The sequence below is a fragment of the Eubalaena glacialis genome, chromosome 13 (assembly GCF_028564815.1).
Source record: "Eubalaena glacialis isolate mEubGla1 chromosome 13, mEubGla1.1.hap2.+ XY, whole genome shotgun sequence".
In the NCBI taxonomy this organism is placed as follows: domain Eukaryota; kingdom Metazoa; phylum Chordata; class Mammalia; order Artiodactyla; family Balaenidae; genus Eubalaena; species Eubalaena glacialis.
Window position 1 is genome coordinate 18,354,917 of NC_083728.1, and position 16,949 is coordinate 18,371,865.

The 16,949-nt window shown below is 43.2% G+C and overlaps 1 protein-coding gene across 1 annotated transcript in view; it reads left to right on the forward strand.

Annotated features, from left to right (window-relative positions):
• PTPRT (protein tyrosine phosphatase receptor type T) overlaps window positions 1-16,949 on the forward strand; it is a 776,285-nt gene that overhangs the window by 563,920 nt on the left and 195,416 nt on the right. The window contains exon 12 of the mRNA XM_061209812.1: window positions 9,521-9,557. Coding sequence (XP_061065795.1) covers window positions 9,521-9,557 — 37 coding nt within the window. The remainder of the gene's footprint in view (window positions 1-9,520; window positions 9,558-16,949) is intronic.

Genomic DNA, 16,949 nt, shown 5'->3' on the forward strand with positions numbered 1-16,949 from the left:
ATCTCCTATAGTTTCTACTTCATAAAGGTGACCATTGTGGCTTTTGGTGCATAGATATTCATGCCTATTATATTTCTTGTTAATCGTGGGTTTAGCATTAAAAAGTGTTCTTTGTTACATTTTATGCTTTTTAAATTGCATTTTATTTACTCTGTCTGATATCAGGATCACTGATATGGCTTTCTTTCTTTTTTTTTTTGCTCCCATTCCTTTATTGTTGCCTTTCAGAATTACTTTGTTTTAGGTTTGACCTTTATATATAGCAGATAGTTGGGTCTCACTTTATGAGACATTTTGAAGTATTTTTCATGTAATTATATGAGTTTAAACCCATTCACATGTGTTGATGTGACTGATAATGTTTGGTCTCAACTCTGTCGTGTTCTTTATATCATAATTTACTGTATTCGTTTTGTAACACTTACCAATATGTTTTCCTTACCCTTTTATTTTAAAATTTCTTTTGATATTTAGAAAGGTTTGTATTTTTGTTCTAGTAGTTACCTTTGTTCTTATACTTTTCAATATGTTTTATCCTCTCTTTTCTTATTTAACCTCTTCCTGGCAGCATGTTTTCCAGCATTTTTGAGGTGTAATTAACAAATAAAAATTGTATATATTTAAGGTGTACCACGTGATGGGGTTTTTGGTTGATTTGTTTGTTTTGGGTTCTTTGTGAAGTACAGTTGATTTATAATATTATATTAGTTTCAGGTGTACAGCACAGTGATTGAGTATTTTTGAAGATTATACACCATTATAACTTATTACAAGATGATGGCTGTAATTCCCTCTACTGTACAATATATCCTTGTTGCTTATCTACTTTATACGTAGTAGTTTGTATCTGGTAATCCCATACCCCTAATTTGTACCTTCCCCCTTCCTTCCACTGTGAAATGATCACCATAATGAAGCTCTCACAGTTACCATTGTGTGTGGTAAGAACACTTAAGATCTACTCTCCTAGCAAATTTCAAGTTTGAAAAACAGTAATATACAAATCTCCAGAACTTATTCATCCTATGTAACTCTTGGATCAACATCTCCCGATTTCCTCTACACTTTAGCTTCTGCATCCACTACTCTCTGATTTTATAAGTTCGACTTTATCAGATTCCACATGTAAGTGAAATCATGCATTACTTGTCCTTCTGTGTCTGGCTTATTTCACTTAGCCTAATGTCCTCCAGGTTCATCCATGTTGTTGCAAATGACAAGTTCTCCTTCTTTTTAGAATAATAGTCCATCGTCTGTATCTACCACATTTTCTTCTCCCTGGTCCTAGCTGCCTCCAGACCATTCAGCCATGCTGATCCCCTCTGTTTTCTGGTTGGGACAAAAAAGAAATGGGCCTCTTGAGCAACATTTTACATAGCTGGGGAGGTGGGTCACTCATGATGTTCTCCTTTCCCCCATGGGGTCTCTCTTGGCACTGAGCTGTGCCACTTTGGGGGACAGATGACACATGTGAAGTGAAACTGTTCTTTTTACCCTCCTCAGTGCTTCTATTATCAGAGTTTTTGCTCCATTGGGGTGCTGGGACCTCTCTTCTGGACTTTCAAGTTCCCACAAAGGCACTCTCATCCATGGGTGTCAAAATTATGTTTCTGGGGGATGATGAGTGTGAAAATTTATTCTGCCATCTTGCAGACATCATTGCTTTGTCATTGTTTGATGGTACCCACTGACTTTCATCTATTGCCTGTACAACAGTCAGAGTGAACTTACTCTGCTCTTCTCTTTCCCTATTTCTTCTCTTTCTCATTTTTACTTGCATTATTTTTACAAGAAAATAAAACATTTATATATTCTGCTTTCAACCATGTCCCTACCTTGTTTTAGTCTTAGATTTACAATTAAATACATTAAACGCTTTCCATCAGTCCTTTTGCCAAAATTTCTTCAGTCATCTCTTTGTTGAATGAAGTTTATCCTCTGGCGTATTTCTCAAGAAAGACTCATGAGTACAGGAATCTCTGAGTGATTGAATGTTGCAAGTTATTTTTCTATAGCTTTGATAATTGAAAGATACTTGGCTAGCTATAAAATCCTTGGTTCGTAATTTCTTTCTTTGAGTTCTTGAAAATGCTGCTCCATATTTCTTGGCCTTGTATGTTGCTTTGGAGACATCTCATGGCAGCCTAATTCTCTTGCCTTTGTAAATTGTTTGATCCTTTTTGCCTGGAGTCCTTGAGACTTTTTTTTTTTTTTAAGTTAAACAGTTTTGCTAGGATCTTGAAATTGATCTTTCAGGTCTTTGAGCCCTTTCAATATGTAGGCTCAGGTCATCTCTTAATACCAGACATTTTCCTCAGATTATTGTTATAAATCTTTGCTATTTAATTACTTAATCTGTCTTCTCAGGGATTTCAAGTAGACATATATTGGATCTTCTTTGTCTTCTCTTTAAGCCACTTTTTCACTGACTCTTGTTACATTTTTCTCTATCTCATTTTCATTCCCTTGGCTGTCTTTCTCTTTCTTTGATGCCCCTTATTAAAAATTTCCTTTGGGGACTTCCCTGGTGGCACAGTGGTTAAGAATCCACATGCCAATGCGGGGGACACGGGTTCAAGCCCTGGTCCGGGAAGATCCCACATGCCACGGAGCAGTGAAGCCCATGTGCCACAACTGCTGAGCCTGCACTCTAGAGCCCGCAAGCCACAACTACTGAGCCTGTGTGCCACAACTACTGAAGCCCACGCGCCTAGAGCCCGTGCTCCGCAACAAAAGAAGCCACCGCAGTGAGAAGCCCACGCACCTCAATGAAGAGTAGCCCCCGCTCGCCGCAACTAGAGAAAGCCCGCACGTAGCAACAAAGACCCAACAAAGCCAAAAAAATTTTTTTAATTAAAAAAAAATTTCCTTTGGACACCTTGTAATTTAGTAATTTAATCTTCATTTCTGATCACTTTTGGTTTTGTTTTCTTTTGTTTTTTGTTTTTTGTTTTTGCCTCTGAGTTCAATCAACTCTTTTTTCCTAGTTCTTTTATGTTTCAGTTATTAATCTTTGCATTTCTAATTCAAAGTTGTTTGAGGAAATTTAATTCAGTTTGGAGTATTATTGTGTTACAGATTCTTTTCTGGTTTGTAATTTTTTTGGAGGAGGTATATATTTCTATCAGTTGGGATGTTTTGATTTTTATTTTCTGTTCTCTTCGTATAGCAGCTTTATTTGGCTTCTTCCATTTATTCATTTTGTAGATTTGAGGTTCAGAAACACACTATTCTGATAAGGTAGTGAAGTATGTTTGTTTTAATGTATGACTGAGTTTTTTGTATCATGGGGGATGGGTGGTTATGTGTTCTCTGACTTGTCACTGTTGCTCTTCTCTTGTAATGTACAGAGTCTTAAAATTTCCCCTTTTGCCTCTTTCCCTTTCATCATCTAATCTCCCAAGGACACTTCTCCCTTCTTTTTACCCTATTTTCCCCCATAAGTGATACCTATGGAAGATTACCACCTTGAATTATGTGTGCTTTCAGGTTGTTTTCACATAGTCATTTCCTTATTCTAGCAGGATTCTCTTTCAGAATTTTCACAAATAGGAACTTGGTCTTTCTGAAGATCGTTTTATAAAATCTTACAGCCTCTACTACCTTACCTTTTTTCTCTTTCATGTTGTTTTTCCGTACAGCCCTGGCTCTCCACAAAGGCTTGTGTTGAGATCCTTAGAAATAGTTCATTCAACTGCAGTGCTTGTTCTTCTACTAACAGGGACTATGAAGTTTTGAGGGTTCTATATATTTTTTAAAAATTTATTTATTTTATTTATTCATTTTTTTTTTTTGGTCTGCGTTGGGTCTTCGTTGCAGCATGTGGGCTTTCTCTAGTTGGGGTTAGTGGGGCTACTCTTCGTTGTGGTGCACGGGCTTCTCACTGCAGTGGCTTCTCTTGTTGCGGAGCACAGGCTCTAGGCGTGCAGGTTTCAGTAGTTGTGGCATGCGGGCTCAGTAGTTGTGGCGCACGGGCTTAGTTTCTCCGCGGCATGTGGGATCTTCCCGGACCAGGGCTTGAACCCGTGTCTCCTGCATTGGCAGGTGGCTTCTTAACCACTACGCCAGCAGGGAAGCCCCTCTATGTATTTTTTTTTAATTTATTTATTATTTATTTTTGGCTGTGTTGGGTCTTCGTTTCTGTGCGAGGGCTTTCTCCAGTTGCGGCAAGCGGGGGCCACTCTTCATCGCGATGCGCGGGCCTCTCACTATCGCGGCCTCTCTTGTTGCGGAGCACAGGCTCCAGATGCGCAGGCTCAGTAGTTGTGGCTCACGGGCCTAGTTGCTCCGCGGCATGTGGGATATTCCCAGACCAGGGCTCGAACCCGTGTCCCCTGCATTGGCAGGCAGACTCCCAACCACTGCGCCACCAGGGAAGCCCCCCTCTATGTATTTTAATGATTTTGAGGTTGTGAGTTTTGTATAGCTTTTTTATTTTCTTGTTTTCCTGTGTTGTGTTTTTGAAGGATATGTGAAGAGATTTGATTTTAGATGGTTATCATTTTCTTCAACTACTAAGAGCCAGCAGGAATTGACTGTGGATTGGTTGTGGGAAATTATGGAACTAGAAGAATTCAAGGATGACTTCTGGGTTTTTTACTTAATCAACCGAGTAGATAATGGTAACATTTCCTGAAATGAGGAAAACTGGTGTGTGTATAAGGCCTGGAGTAGAAGTGAAGAGAGTAACAGAATTATCTTTTGGAGGTTTGTAACTTTGTTATGAGTATATGGATATATGAGCCTGGATCTCTGGAATACCATTGTTAGAAATAGAAATTTGAGCATTACAAGGGTTCAGTACTTAAAGCCTTGTAACTAAATGTAATCTCTTAGTGAGAAAATTGGGATACAGATGAAAGAGGATATAAAATGAGACCACTCCAGTGTTTGGAGGTCAAGCAGATGATAAATGTCTAGCCAAATAAAATAAAATTTAAATTTAAAAAAGAGGATTAGGAACAGACAGTGAGGTGGGAGAAAAACCTAGAGAGTAGAGTGACCTAAAAGGCAAGAGGAGAAAAAGAGTCAAAGAGAAAGTGTCAGTTGCAACTAATATTGATGAGAAATTAAGGAAGATGGGGTTGGAGCAGTGACCTTTAGAGTTGACCATATGAAAGTCTTTGTCGACCTGATGAGAGCAATCAGATCAAGGTGAGTTTCAGAGTGCTGGTGAGGTAAGACAATCAAGTCTGCATCTAGAGAGAGAACACAAAATATTTTCAGAGCTTGAGTTTAATCGGGAGTTTTCTGAATGGGCTTGCATGTTACTTGGGAGTTTTGTCCCTTAGAGTCGGGCTCAGGGCCCTGGCTATTGCCTGAAGCAGAGCCTAGTGCCTTCCAGGAAGATCTGATAGGGTTGGTGATGAACATGTATCCAGTTAGAAGAGTACGCCACCAAGAGCCAGCTCTCCTGCGTCCTGCAGCTTTACTTTGCCTTTTGTTGGTGACTGAAGATCTGCAGATTACAGCATGCATGCTTATTAGGGAGTTATATCTCAGAGGGTACTCTGGCCCTTTCATGCCTTAAAAGGCATTCCTCACTCATTTTTTTCCAGAGGATGAGCCTGCCAGGTGACCTAGTTGTAATGGTTCTGGGCTGCTCAGTTTCCAGAGCCTCTCTGCTTCCCTTTTCCATCCCTGGCTTTCTGATTGCTCAGGGTCCTGTTTCAAGTCAAAACAGAATTCCTTCATACAGATTGCTTGGCCTGTTTTTCAAAATATGGCTGTGCTCCGCATCACTGTGCCTGTGAACAAGCCAAGAAAGCAGGGCATCTGACCTCAGTGGCAAAAACATATTTGCCAACAGACACCTCAGAAACGAAGGCCATTTACTTCAAGGTTACTGTGTTTGGCTTACTCTCTGTGTAACCTTGGGAAATTTTATGTAATCTTGTTTCATTAGAGAAAAAAAAGGGAGCATTGTGGTATTCATCACATAGCCTTGCTACAAGAATGAAAAATAAAATGTTCGAAATAGGTACCTTAAGAAAAGAGAACCTTCCTCTTTTTTTTTTTTTTTTCTTAGTGATGCTTTCAGGGACTGACATGCTCAGTGGATGAGCCACACCGAGGCCAAACAACAGCTTAGGGATCAGGGCAATGGAAGAGCATCACAGGAAATTGGGCTGCAGAGAGACTAGACGGAGGACCCAGTGGGTATCATCCATACCAGAAGCATGGGGCAGGGTGAGGTGGTGGGAGGACTCTGGGATCAAGGAGAGCCAAAATATGCTTTCCAAAGGTTTGGGAGGAACAGGATCTCTGCAGCCAGGTTCTCCCTCCTGGTCCAAGCCACTACCATCATCGATACCACCACACTCTCCCCACCAACTAGTTTCTCTTGCACCGGAAGTCTATTCTCTATACCACAGCCTCTACATTTTGGAAAATGAAAGTCTGAAAATTTTATTCTTCCTACTCATAACTGGAAGCAACCTTAGAATATCCCACCTACTCTACCAAAGTGGCCTTCTCCATCCCTTTCTCTGTCATTTGATTGGTGGGAAAATTGAGGCACAGAGAGGGGCAGTGAGTTGCTCAGTGTCGCACAGCACTGGCAGATCCTTGAATAGAAGCGGGTCTCAACAGAAGCACAACAGTTAGGGCATTATATTCTCTCCCAAAGTGATATATTCCTGTGTGCAGATCTGCACGTCTAGAGTGGGAAATGGAATGCGAGTGAGGTTAAAATAATGGGGACGTGAAATTGTATTGCACTGTGGAGATGGAACGGAAAATATACCAAATGCTTTTCCTTTTCCCAAAGGCTTACATAATCTTGGCACAAGGAAAGTACTCATTTCCCTTTTACGGAACCGATTGGGAACTTTGAGTTAATGCCCACAGGCCAGACTTCCCAGATGATCAAATGCAGAATTTCAAACACGTTCCTGACTTGCTTGCTAACAATTCAATCACGCAGAAGGCCAAGAGAGTGACTCAGGACTTTGTTATTCTGTGCTTGATTCTAACCAACAAAGACAAATTGGTTATGGAATTAAAGATGTCAGGAACTTGGGAGAAAGCAGATATGTCAGAGTCATGTTTGTGAGAGCCAGGGGTAGTTAAACATAATCAGATGCATGCTCTAGATGATAGAAAACAGTTGAATAGATTCGGGTGGAGGAGGTGGTATTGGGAAATGGCTCACTTTCAGGCATGCAACTGTGGAAGGGAAGATGATTCTAAGGAGAATTAGAAAGTTCTACAAATGACTCAATGAGAAAGAAGGCAGTAGAATAAACCATTGTGGCTACCCAATATTCCCTTTAATGTGACACATTTTAAAGCGAACTTTCCCTCAGAAGACACATTAGCCTTCACCTTTGTGGAGAGAAAGTGACCCAGAAGGGGCATGATGGGTATTAGTTCGAAGGACTCAAATTCATATCGTATGAGGAATTGTTGACGAGAAGAAGGTTAATGAACCTGAGAACTGTCTTTCAATATCAAGACATCTTTCCTACACAAGCAAAGGCAGACTTTCTGTCGTCTGCAGAACAGAATCAAGACCACTGGGGAGTCATACTTGGGTTTAATAGGAGTGACAATTCCTAGCATTTGGAGGTGTGCATGGATAAAATAGACTCTGCTGTAGACATTATCATTGCTTATCTTCTTGGTGCCTGGAGGACTCCATTTCCTACCTCACTAAAGTCAGGCATGGCCCTGTGAGTGGCTCTAGCTGATGAAACCTGAGTCAAAAGTGTTATTTCTGATAGTTGCCAGTGCTTAACTCTTCATCATGCTTTTCTCCTGCCTCAGTGAACACTGAAGCATTGTGTTAAAATGGAGGTACCTGCCTTGGTCTTTGAGTGACTACAATGATTAGAGTATCCCCTAACCACCACCATTACCTCCCCCTCAGACCCAGCCATACACCTACATTGGACATGTAGCTTGAGTGGAAAATAAACCTTTGCTGTTTTTAGCCCCTGAATTTCATGGGTTTTATTACTTCTGCATAATCCTGACTAGCCCAGTGTCTTCAAGATGAAGTGGTTACTTACGTGTGAGCATTAGCAAGATAGGCATTGGATTCTTGAGCCTCACACACTTGCATTCTTTGCTTTTTTTTTTTTTTAACATCTTTATTGGAGTGTAATTGCTTTACAATGGTGTGTTAGTTTCTGCTTTATAACAAAGTGAATCAGCTATACATACACATATGTTCCCATATCTCCTCCCCCTTGCATCTCCCTCCCTCCCACCCTCCCTATCCCACCCCTCTAGGTGGTCACAAAGCACCGAGCTGATCTCCCTGTGCTATGTGGCTGCTTCCCACTAGCTATCTATTTTATGTTTGGTAGTGTATATATGTCCATGCCACTCTCTCACTTTGTCACAGCTTACCCTTTCCCCTCCCCATATCCTCAAGTCCATTCTCTAGTAGGTCTGTGTCTTTATTCCCATCTTGCCCCTAAGTTCTTCATGACCTTTTTTTGTTTGTTTGTTTTTTTCTTAGATTCCGTATATATGTGTTAGCATATGGTATTTGTTTTGCAGTTCTATTTACAATAGCCAGGACATGGAAGCAACCTAAGTGTCCATCAACAGATGAATGGATAAAGAATATGTGGCACATATATACAGTGGAATATTACTCAGCCATAAAAAGAAACGAAATTGAGTTATTTGTAGTGAGGTGGATGGACCTAGAGTCTGTCATACAGAGTGAAGTAAGTCAGAAAGAGAAAAGCATTCTTTGCTTTTTATTTTCCTTTGCTACACAATATTCAGACTCTTACTGGGGGTATAACTTAGTCAACTGGAATGTTCAACTGGTTCCACGACCTCCTAGGATATGATCCCAGTAATGCAGGCTAAAATGATTCTCTTGCTAAGCACACTCTTCTGTATCTCAACTGCATGCCCAGCAACATCATAAATTTATGGATCCTGTTCACTTGGGGAGCAGCCAACAAGAACAAAATAGCTCACCAAGCAAAGATTCTATTGCCACGCAAACACACGCACACAACATGATCTATGAAAACTGTAAGGTGTCTACCAGAGATCTCTGGGCCAAAGTAACTTTATGAACATGAATTTTGCAGTTTGTTTCTTATACATTCATATTGACTGGGCTATTCCTAAGTGTCTGTGTCAGTGTATGCGTATAGGTGCATTATATACTTTTAACTGAGCTTGCAAGGATGCCCTTGATACCATCTACTAACCCATGCAACTGAGTGAAGCACACACATGCCACAGTGTACCCACTTAGTGTTATGGTTAAAGTTGTTCTGTGCTGGGCAGTATTTATGCATTGGTTCTGTCTGGGGAAGAAGCTTATAAGGTGATGGGAGCCAGGAAGTGAAAGTAACAAAATATGTACCTAGCATGAAAAGAAATGAGATAGAATTAAAAGGTGATTCCAATGGTGGAAAAAATGGAAGGGACAAATTTTCAATTATAATTAAAAATACATATGCATGCCTGTATATGTATATTTTATATGTATTAAAAAACCAAACCCACGACAAATTAACTGAAGTCTCACTTTTGTTGTTCACAGGAGACCAAAATCAACTGTGTTCGTCTGGCTACGAAAGGTATGTTGGCATGCCCTGTGTGTCTTCAGCCATTTAAGTACTTCTCCCTCTAGCCACACAGGGAAATTTTAGGCAACAATGGCTAAAAATAACAAGAAAGAATTGTTATTTTCATTGGAGTCATTTGCATCTAGGTATTAATATATACTTACAGTATATATTAATAACACAGTGCCTAAAGCATAGGAAGAGCTCAAAACATATTTGTTTAGTCAATGGATGGCTGGATGGATGGACGAACTAGTACATTAATCAGTGGAGTGGTAAATATAAATTTACTCAAATAGTCTTCTGCTATAGATTTTCATTGTATTTGGGTCTGTGTTTGGGTATTTTTTTTGCATGTCAATTAGACCTATCTTCTGGTTTTGCACTTTATTCAATTGGCGCCTGGCTTTCAAAAACGAGGTGATTAGTGTTAGTGCCTTCGGTAATGAGAAAACAAACACTGCATCGTTATGTAGTTGGCATTTTCAACACTAATCCCCAAAACTAAGGCAGCATTGTTCAGGCTCATTATTTTTTGTTTCCCTAATTATAATTGAATTGCCTGGCTCTTTCAATTGGTACATGTTTCTGTTTATTATTCTTTAAAAACAAAATCAATGAATGGTTTGTTATCATTTAACCTATTACAAGGTTGAATGGTTAGAAATCAGGTTTATCTTTTTGTTATAGAATTGATACTTTAAACAGCTATCCTCCCTGTATAAACACACCAAAATTGGGCAATTGCATTCTGTTCCCTGCATTTATTGACAGCATATATAGTTTCATAGATTGCTTCCACGGCGATGAAAAGTATAAATATAAGTAAACATATAGTCATAGATATAAACTACAGACAGAGACAATGACTCAAGCATGTATACACATATGTGAGGATATACACGCAGGCACACACATACAGAGGAAAATGCACACATGTCAGGGAGGGGAAGAGACAAGAGACGGGGCGGGGGGGGAGAGAGGAATATTTTATGGTTATTTGGCAAAATACGCAGCGAGACCTATCACACATCACTTTTATAACTTTGAAGAAAATCACCTCAATTTGTAGGCAGAAAAGGGAAGATGCAGGAGGAAGAAGACAGGAGCACTAAGGGCTCACTGTGATAAGAACTCACTCTGGCTTCACATACGTCATGAGAGATCGACATGTCCCTAACGTGTTCTCTCTCGAGAACCCAGGCGACCAGATAGAAAGACATAAAATACTCCTTGTGAGGCAAGGAGAATTGATGGCCTGCAAACAAAAGTGACACAAATGATGGGCCTTGGCAGACCTCTCCACTGAAGAAAACAGATAATCTAGAAAGAAGAACCTGATCAATTGGCTAGCACTAAAGCTCTGGTCTTAAGCTGGACAGCTGGGTGTCTGCAGCATCCCCCCAGGAGGGGGGCAGGAAACACACAGAGAAACCTTCCCTGTGACGGTGCTCCGTGGCTCCCACTAGCTTTTGACCCCTAGACAAGGGAGGGATTGATGCCATTGCTCTCCCCTGCAGGAGGTGTGGGATTCTAAGGACACCCTCTGGGACATAAGCCCTCCTAAAGGGGAGTTTGTTGGATCGTATTTTCTGAACTGGGAATTGGGAACATGTGATCGGACAGGCAAAGGTATATGTGGGGACTTCGAGAGAGAATATTTAAAAGTATATGTTGCTGGCAATGTCAGGACCCACTGTCCTGATAGATATAGAGCCCACCATGCCACACTTCTCCAAAGTTGCATTGCTGATCTGCAGGATTACACTGGCCTTTAAAGAACTGGAACAGAAGAACTCTCTACCTCTTCTTAGCATAAGGATTTCTCTCCTTGTCTGATGTTTAGGTTACAGTCTTCCTTTAGTAGAGTGTGTTGTGTACACACGCCAGGTGTGGTGTGGGAAAGGATAGGAATGCATTAATGAGTATGAATGCCCAGCTGGCCATGCCCAGGCAGGGCTCAGAGGAGTCGGGAGTAAGCGGTGGATTCCAAGCTTCCACACCCTTGTTTTCCAGTGAGGGCCGTCACTCCAGCCAGGAGAAGCAGGCTCTAGCAGCACTTGGCAGTGGGGCAGAGGGCTGGATAATGCAGAATGCCCGTCTCCCACAGGTCAGGGAAAACTGTGTTTGGCTATGTCTACTCTGTACCCTTGGAGCATCCAGGGTCAACTAAAGGAGAACCCTATCTGAATTCACGCACTGCCCATGAGGACTTGGTATCAAGGATCTAAGTCCAGGAATCAATATTTGACCCACCCCTTTCCTGATGATGTGAATCAAATTTCCCTTTTTATGGGTTTGCTGAAAATATTGGTTTTTTTAATAGAGAAAATACGATGGTGGGAATCCTGCAGGCAATGGGGGTATGTGAAGTCCCAGCGGCAGATTCCGTGGGCCATCTGTCTCCCTCCAGGCTCCTCCACCTCTCTGTCATCGTGGCACCTTCTGCACGGGTCTGCCAGTGGCCAGCCAGCCTCTGGAGTAAGATCACACGGGCAGGCTTGAGGCCAGTGCTGTGGTGATGAAGCAACTTGCTGATGTCCTGTCCCTGACCCTGGTGACTCCAGGCAGCATCTGTGGTCAGCTGTGTGGGAACTGGAGAGCTGCCACTCAGAATGGAACAGCCTCGAGCTGTTCAGGGTCATTCTGACCTGACAGGACGCCCAGGGCATCTTCTATTAAATATTATCCTTGGCTCTAGCATGCAGCTCTAACCCTTGTCTGTCTGTAAGGTCGCTGTTAGTCACCCAAGCTCTAATTAAATGCTGCCCAGTTTTGAGGTTTGCAAAGCAAGGGACCTGGGTTAGTTTTTGGTGACTGCAGAGTCCCACAAACTAAGTGGCTTAAACAACAAAATTTATTGTCTTACATTTCTGGAGGCTAGAAGTCCAAGATCAAGATGTCAGCAGGGTTGGCTCCTTTGAGGGCTGTGAGGGAGAGTCTGTTACACGCCTTTCCTCCAGCTTCTGGTGGTTTTCTGGCCATCTTAGAACTATCACCCCGATCTCTGCCTTCTTCACATCTTCCTCTGTGTGTATCTGTCCAAATTCTCCCTTTTTATAAGGACACTGATCGTATTGGATTGGGGGGCCCACCTTACTCCAGTATGACCTCATCCTAACTTAACTAATTACCTCTACAAGGACCCTATTACCAAATAAGGTCACAGTCTAAGGTTAGGACATTAACATAAGAATTTGGGGGGAACACAGTTCAATCCATAACCGGCCCCATGCAGTTAGGGGCAGTGTCCAGTGGTTCCCATTGAAGCCTCTGACTCTTTACCATTCACAGCGTGATCCCGATAGCTTTTAAGGATGTGCAAGGAGCCAGAACGGGCCCTGCCAGAGGGGGCCCCGGAGGTGGGCTGAGGTCCAGATGTGGCTCCTGTTCCTTTCGGAAGCTGAGCGAGGCTGCCTCATGCAGAGGAGCTGCATGTTCTGTGGAAGGAGCCCAGGGCAGGGGGTACACATAGTGGGCCACCCCTACACACCAGATGCTGGGTCCGTGGCAGCAGGACCCTTCCCAGACCCCACATGATGGTGGAGCATCAGGTGCTGGGCAGGGCCAGGCCTCTGGGACAGGCACCAGCACTGCTGTTTGAGAGGAGTTCCGATGAGGAACTGCTCGGGCCTGACCACTAATTTCCCAGTCACATTGTGCCATGGCAGGAAGTTCCTGGCACATAGGTGACCCTCGAACAATGCCTGCTGAAGTAGGAAATGCATTTGGAGTCCGCATTTCACTGCAGCAAGGCTCAGAGACTCTGGGGGTCTCACTCCATCTTCTCAAACCTCAGCAGCACCGTATTTAAAGTGATCCCCATCTACCCATTCACACGACAATTTTTGAACGTACCTACTGCCAGTGGTTTGCTGATAAACCTGCTCTTTGTGAAAGAAAAGCCCTTATTTGTAGTGTTCGTCCATTTCCAGGGTGTAAATATACCCACAAATCCAATATCAAGTTACCAATGGTTTAACAACTGGCTTACAAGAAAGTCCTGAATGTTTAGCGACATTTCTCCTGCAGCAAGCAGATGCAAGCCAGCTCCAGCACGCCGAGACCTCGACCCACTAGTTTGTTATGAGGATCAAATGATATCATCAACATAAACGTGGTTTTATTTACTGCAAATTGTTTTGGAAATTTTAAAAAATCATGATCGATGACCATTATTTCTCTCATGTGGTCAGCTCACTCACTGAGCACCTGTGAGCCAGGTACCTTGTAAGGAACCAGGGATTTTGTGATGAACCAGCAGGCGTGCTTCTGGTCCTCAAGAAGCTCACAGTCTAGGGCAGAAACAGACATTAAGTGAAGGATTGTAACAGACAGTGGTGGAGTTATGATTGTGGTCAGTGCCTCTAAAGAGAAGTGAGAGGTACTGAGTGAGGACTGATGGCAGCAGAGCTAAAGCCCTAGGCACTAATGAGTGTGTGTTCCTGGGACACCCCCTGGGGCTCCCTCCCCTGGGATGGGTGCAGTGTGAGAGACTTTGTGCCCCCTCGTCCCATCACCACCCCTTCTCAACTAACACTGGGAATTGAGTCATGGCACAGAGCAAGGGTGGCATTTGAGAAGCCAGCGGACTCAGGACCTCACCCTGTGAGAGGAGCCACACCCTTGGCCCAGACTCCACAGGAAGAGCCAAGTCCCCTGTGTTTAGAGAGCATCTGGCCGGTGGATTCACACACCACCAGGGGGCGGTATTTATTTATAGAGCCAGGGCAGAACCTCCCGCTGAAGGCGCTGCTAAGGGACTGTGGGGTGGAAGTTTGGTATTAGCTAGTGGAAGGGTTAGTTCTGGGATTAGGACAGGCCCCTCTCAGAAGGCTGGAGGGCAGTCTTTTTCATTGATATGGAGGGGCGGGGTGTGGTGCACCATCCCAGATTCACATCTTCTGTACCTTGTTCCTCAGCCAGGGGTTGGCTCTTAACGCTGACTGGAGATTCAGAGGAATCAGAACAGGAGTTCAGCTGTAGTGGGGAAGAAGAATTTGTCAGTGAGCAGATAAAGAAGAATGGTAGCATTTTAAGACAGATTCCCGAGAAGCAGAGCCTGAGGCAGGGATTTGGGTGTATGGGATGTACTGAGGGAGAGCTCTTGGAAGAAATCTGTAAGTGCAAGAGGTAAAAGGCTGAGTAAGAATCTCTTGTCAGATAAAGTTAAATCTAGGCTAGATCCCGGGGTAGAGTGTAAAGTTCTCCAAAGTTGTTCTGCTTCGAGGCAAGAAACCAGGACTCCTCCCCCATACCAATCAGCCCTTGGCATTTTCCCTTCCCTTCCCCTTCTCCTTCCCCTCAGGAGATCTCTCAGGTAGCTCCAGAGGAAGTGGCACCTCTGAGCCTTGCACAAGTCTCTGGAGAGAGTCACAGGGGTGAGTCCTTAGCCCCCCACACACGCAGGAGCTGGAGGATGTCACACCAATCTGTAAAGTGGATCTGGGTGTGGCACCAACAGCGTTGACCACAGGGCTCTTATTATATGGAGGATGTTGCATCTTCGGGTTGAGGATAGCAAAAAGCTAATGGAATTGCCTCAAGTTCAAGATCTAAAAGAACATTTCAGAAGCCCTTTGCTTGGCAGACTCTAGCTCCGGGAGTCTGCTCAGAGCTATGTAGAGAAAACTACAGTCAGTGGGTGAATAGACATTAAGTTTTGGTTTGGAAACAGAGAACTCTGATTCAGACTTTGAAGGGAGGGCAGTCAGGGAGAAAAAAAGATCCATTTAAAAGTTAGGTTTTGTTCTTGTAGTTAAAACAGGAACTGTGAGAAAGGGCAAGTAAGAGGGAGGTGGACTTAGACCCATTCAATACTGTTCACTCTCCATTTGGAAGACGGGGCACGGGCTCATTGTAGGAACCAGGTTGAAGAGATAAGCGGAACATGCCTGGGAAAACGGAGCTTGTGAAAACTTGGGGTGGGAGACCTAAACTTCCAAGGTGCTGAAATTTAAGTGAGAGACATCTCTTCCCAGGCAAGCTGATCATCCTGTCTGTGGAGGATGCCCAGGGTTGCAGTGGCTGAAAGAGGTACCCAGTATCTCAATTCATGCCCTTCTGGCTGGGCCAGAGCAGGCCATGGGGCAAATGGAACTGAACACAGAGGCTCAGTTCTGGAACCAGATTGGTCCATTCCCCTTCCAGAAGCTGTGTGCAGTTCCATCCAAGCCCTCCTGCCTACACATTCTCCTACCTAATTCTTCCCCGCCTCCTTCCATGCACTCATTCACTTTGCTACTTTCTCCTGCCCACAGGCCCTGCCTCCACCAGACTTGGCTGCATGATCTGGCCCCTTCCTACCCTCCAGCTTCATCCAGGCTTCTATCCTCTTATTCACTCCACTCCAGCACACTGCTCTTCTTTCAAGCTCCTTCCAACCTCAGGACTGTTGCCGAAGTATCGGCTTCCCTGTGCACTGATGCCAAACAGAAATACGGAGACAGAGATTTTGGAGGAAGAGGGAGATGGCTTTATTGTTCTGCCAGGCAGAAGGGAAGACACAGCAGGCTAGCGCCTCAAGAACTGTGTGTGTCCCCCCCACCCCAAACAGAGAAGATTTTATATGTGGGGCTCGCACTCCAGGGTATATGATAAGGATCAAAGTAGTGAAGGTCTTGCATTCTTCTTCCTGCATTATTTCAAAACAGTCACAGCTGGCATCAGGCAGCCAGGTAATTGAGCCCATTTGTCTCTGGGTTATCGGCCTGCGACCTTTTTTCTGAAATGCAAATGCTAGAAGGGGTGATTTGCTACAAGGGAGTGCAGGATGTAATTCACATACTGTTAAAGAGTAATAGGTTAGCTTTGTGAAGTACAAATCTAGTTACAGACACTACAGATTAGTAACAGTTAAAAACTAGGAGTGATTAACTCTTTCAGGCCATGTTATGTTTCTTCTCTAGACTGTTCACTGTTCCCTTTACTTTCCTTGTTCTCAGGAGAGGGAAAACTTTATTTTTATTTTTGCTGCATTAAGACCTTTGCTCATCCTGCCCCCCTGCCTGAAATTATCTGGCTTAACAGATGTACATCTTTCAGATTGCAGCTTCAGTCCCGCCTCCTCAGAAAGACCATCCTAACCTCCAGTCTAATGTGTATCCCCAACGTTTTCCACTCTTATTATACCCTGTACTTTTTTTCATAGCATTCATCATGACTTATAAATATATATATATTTTTGGCTTACATGTTGAATGTCTGTCTCCCAGCTAGATTCTAAGTGAAGAAAGTGAAAGGATTGTGCCTATTTTGAGCCATGTTGTGTCCCCAGATCCTAGCAAACATTAGTGCTCAATAATATATGTTGAATGAACAAATAGATAAATGAATGGACTGATCAATCAATTAGTCAATTAATGTATGGATCAATGGCTAGATGGCTAGATGGATGGATGAGGT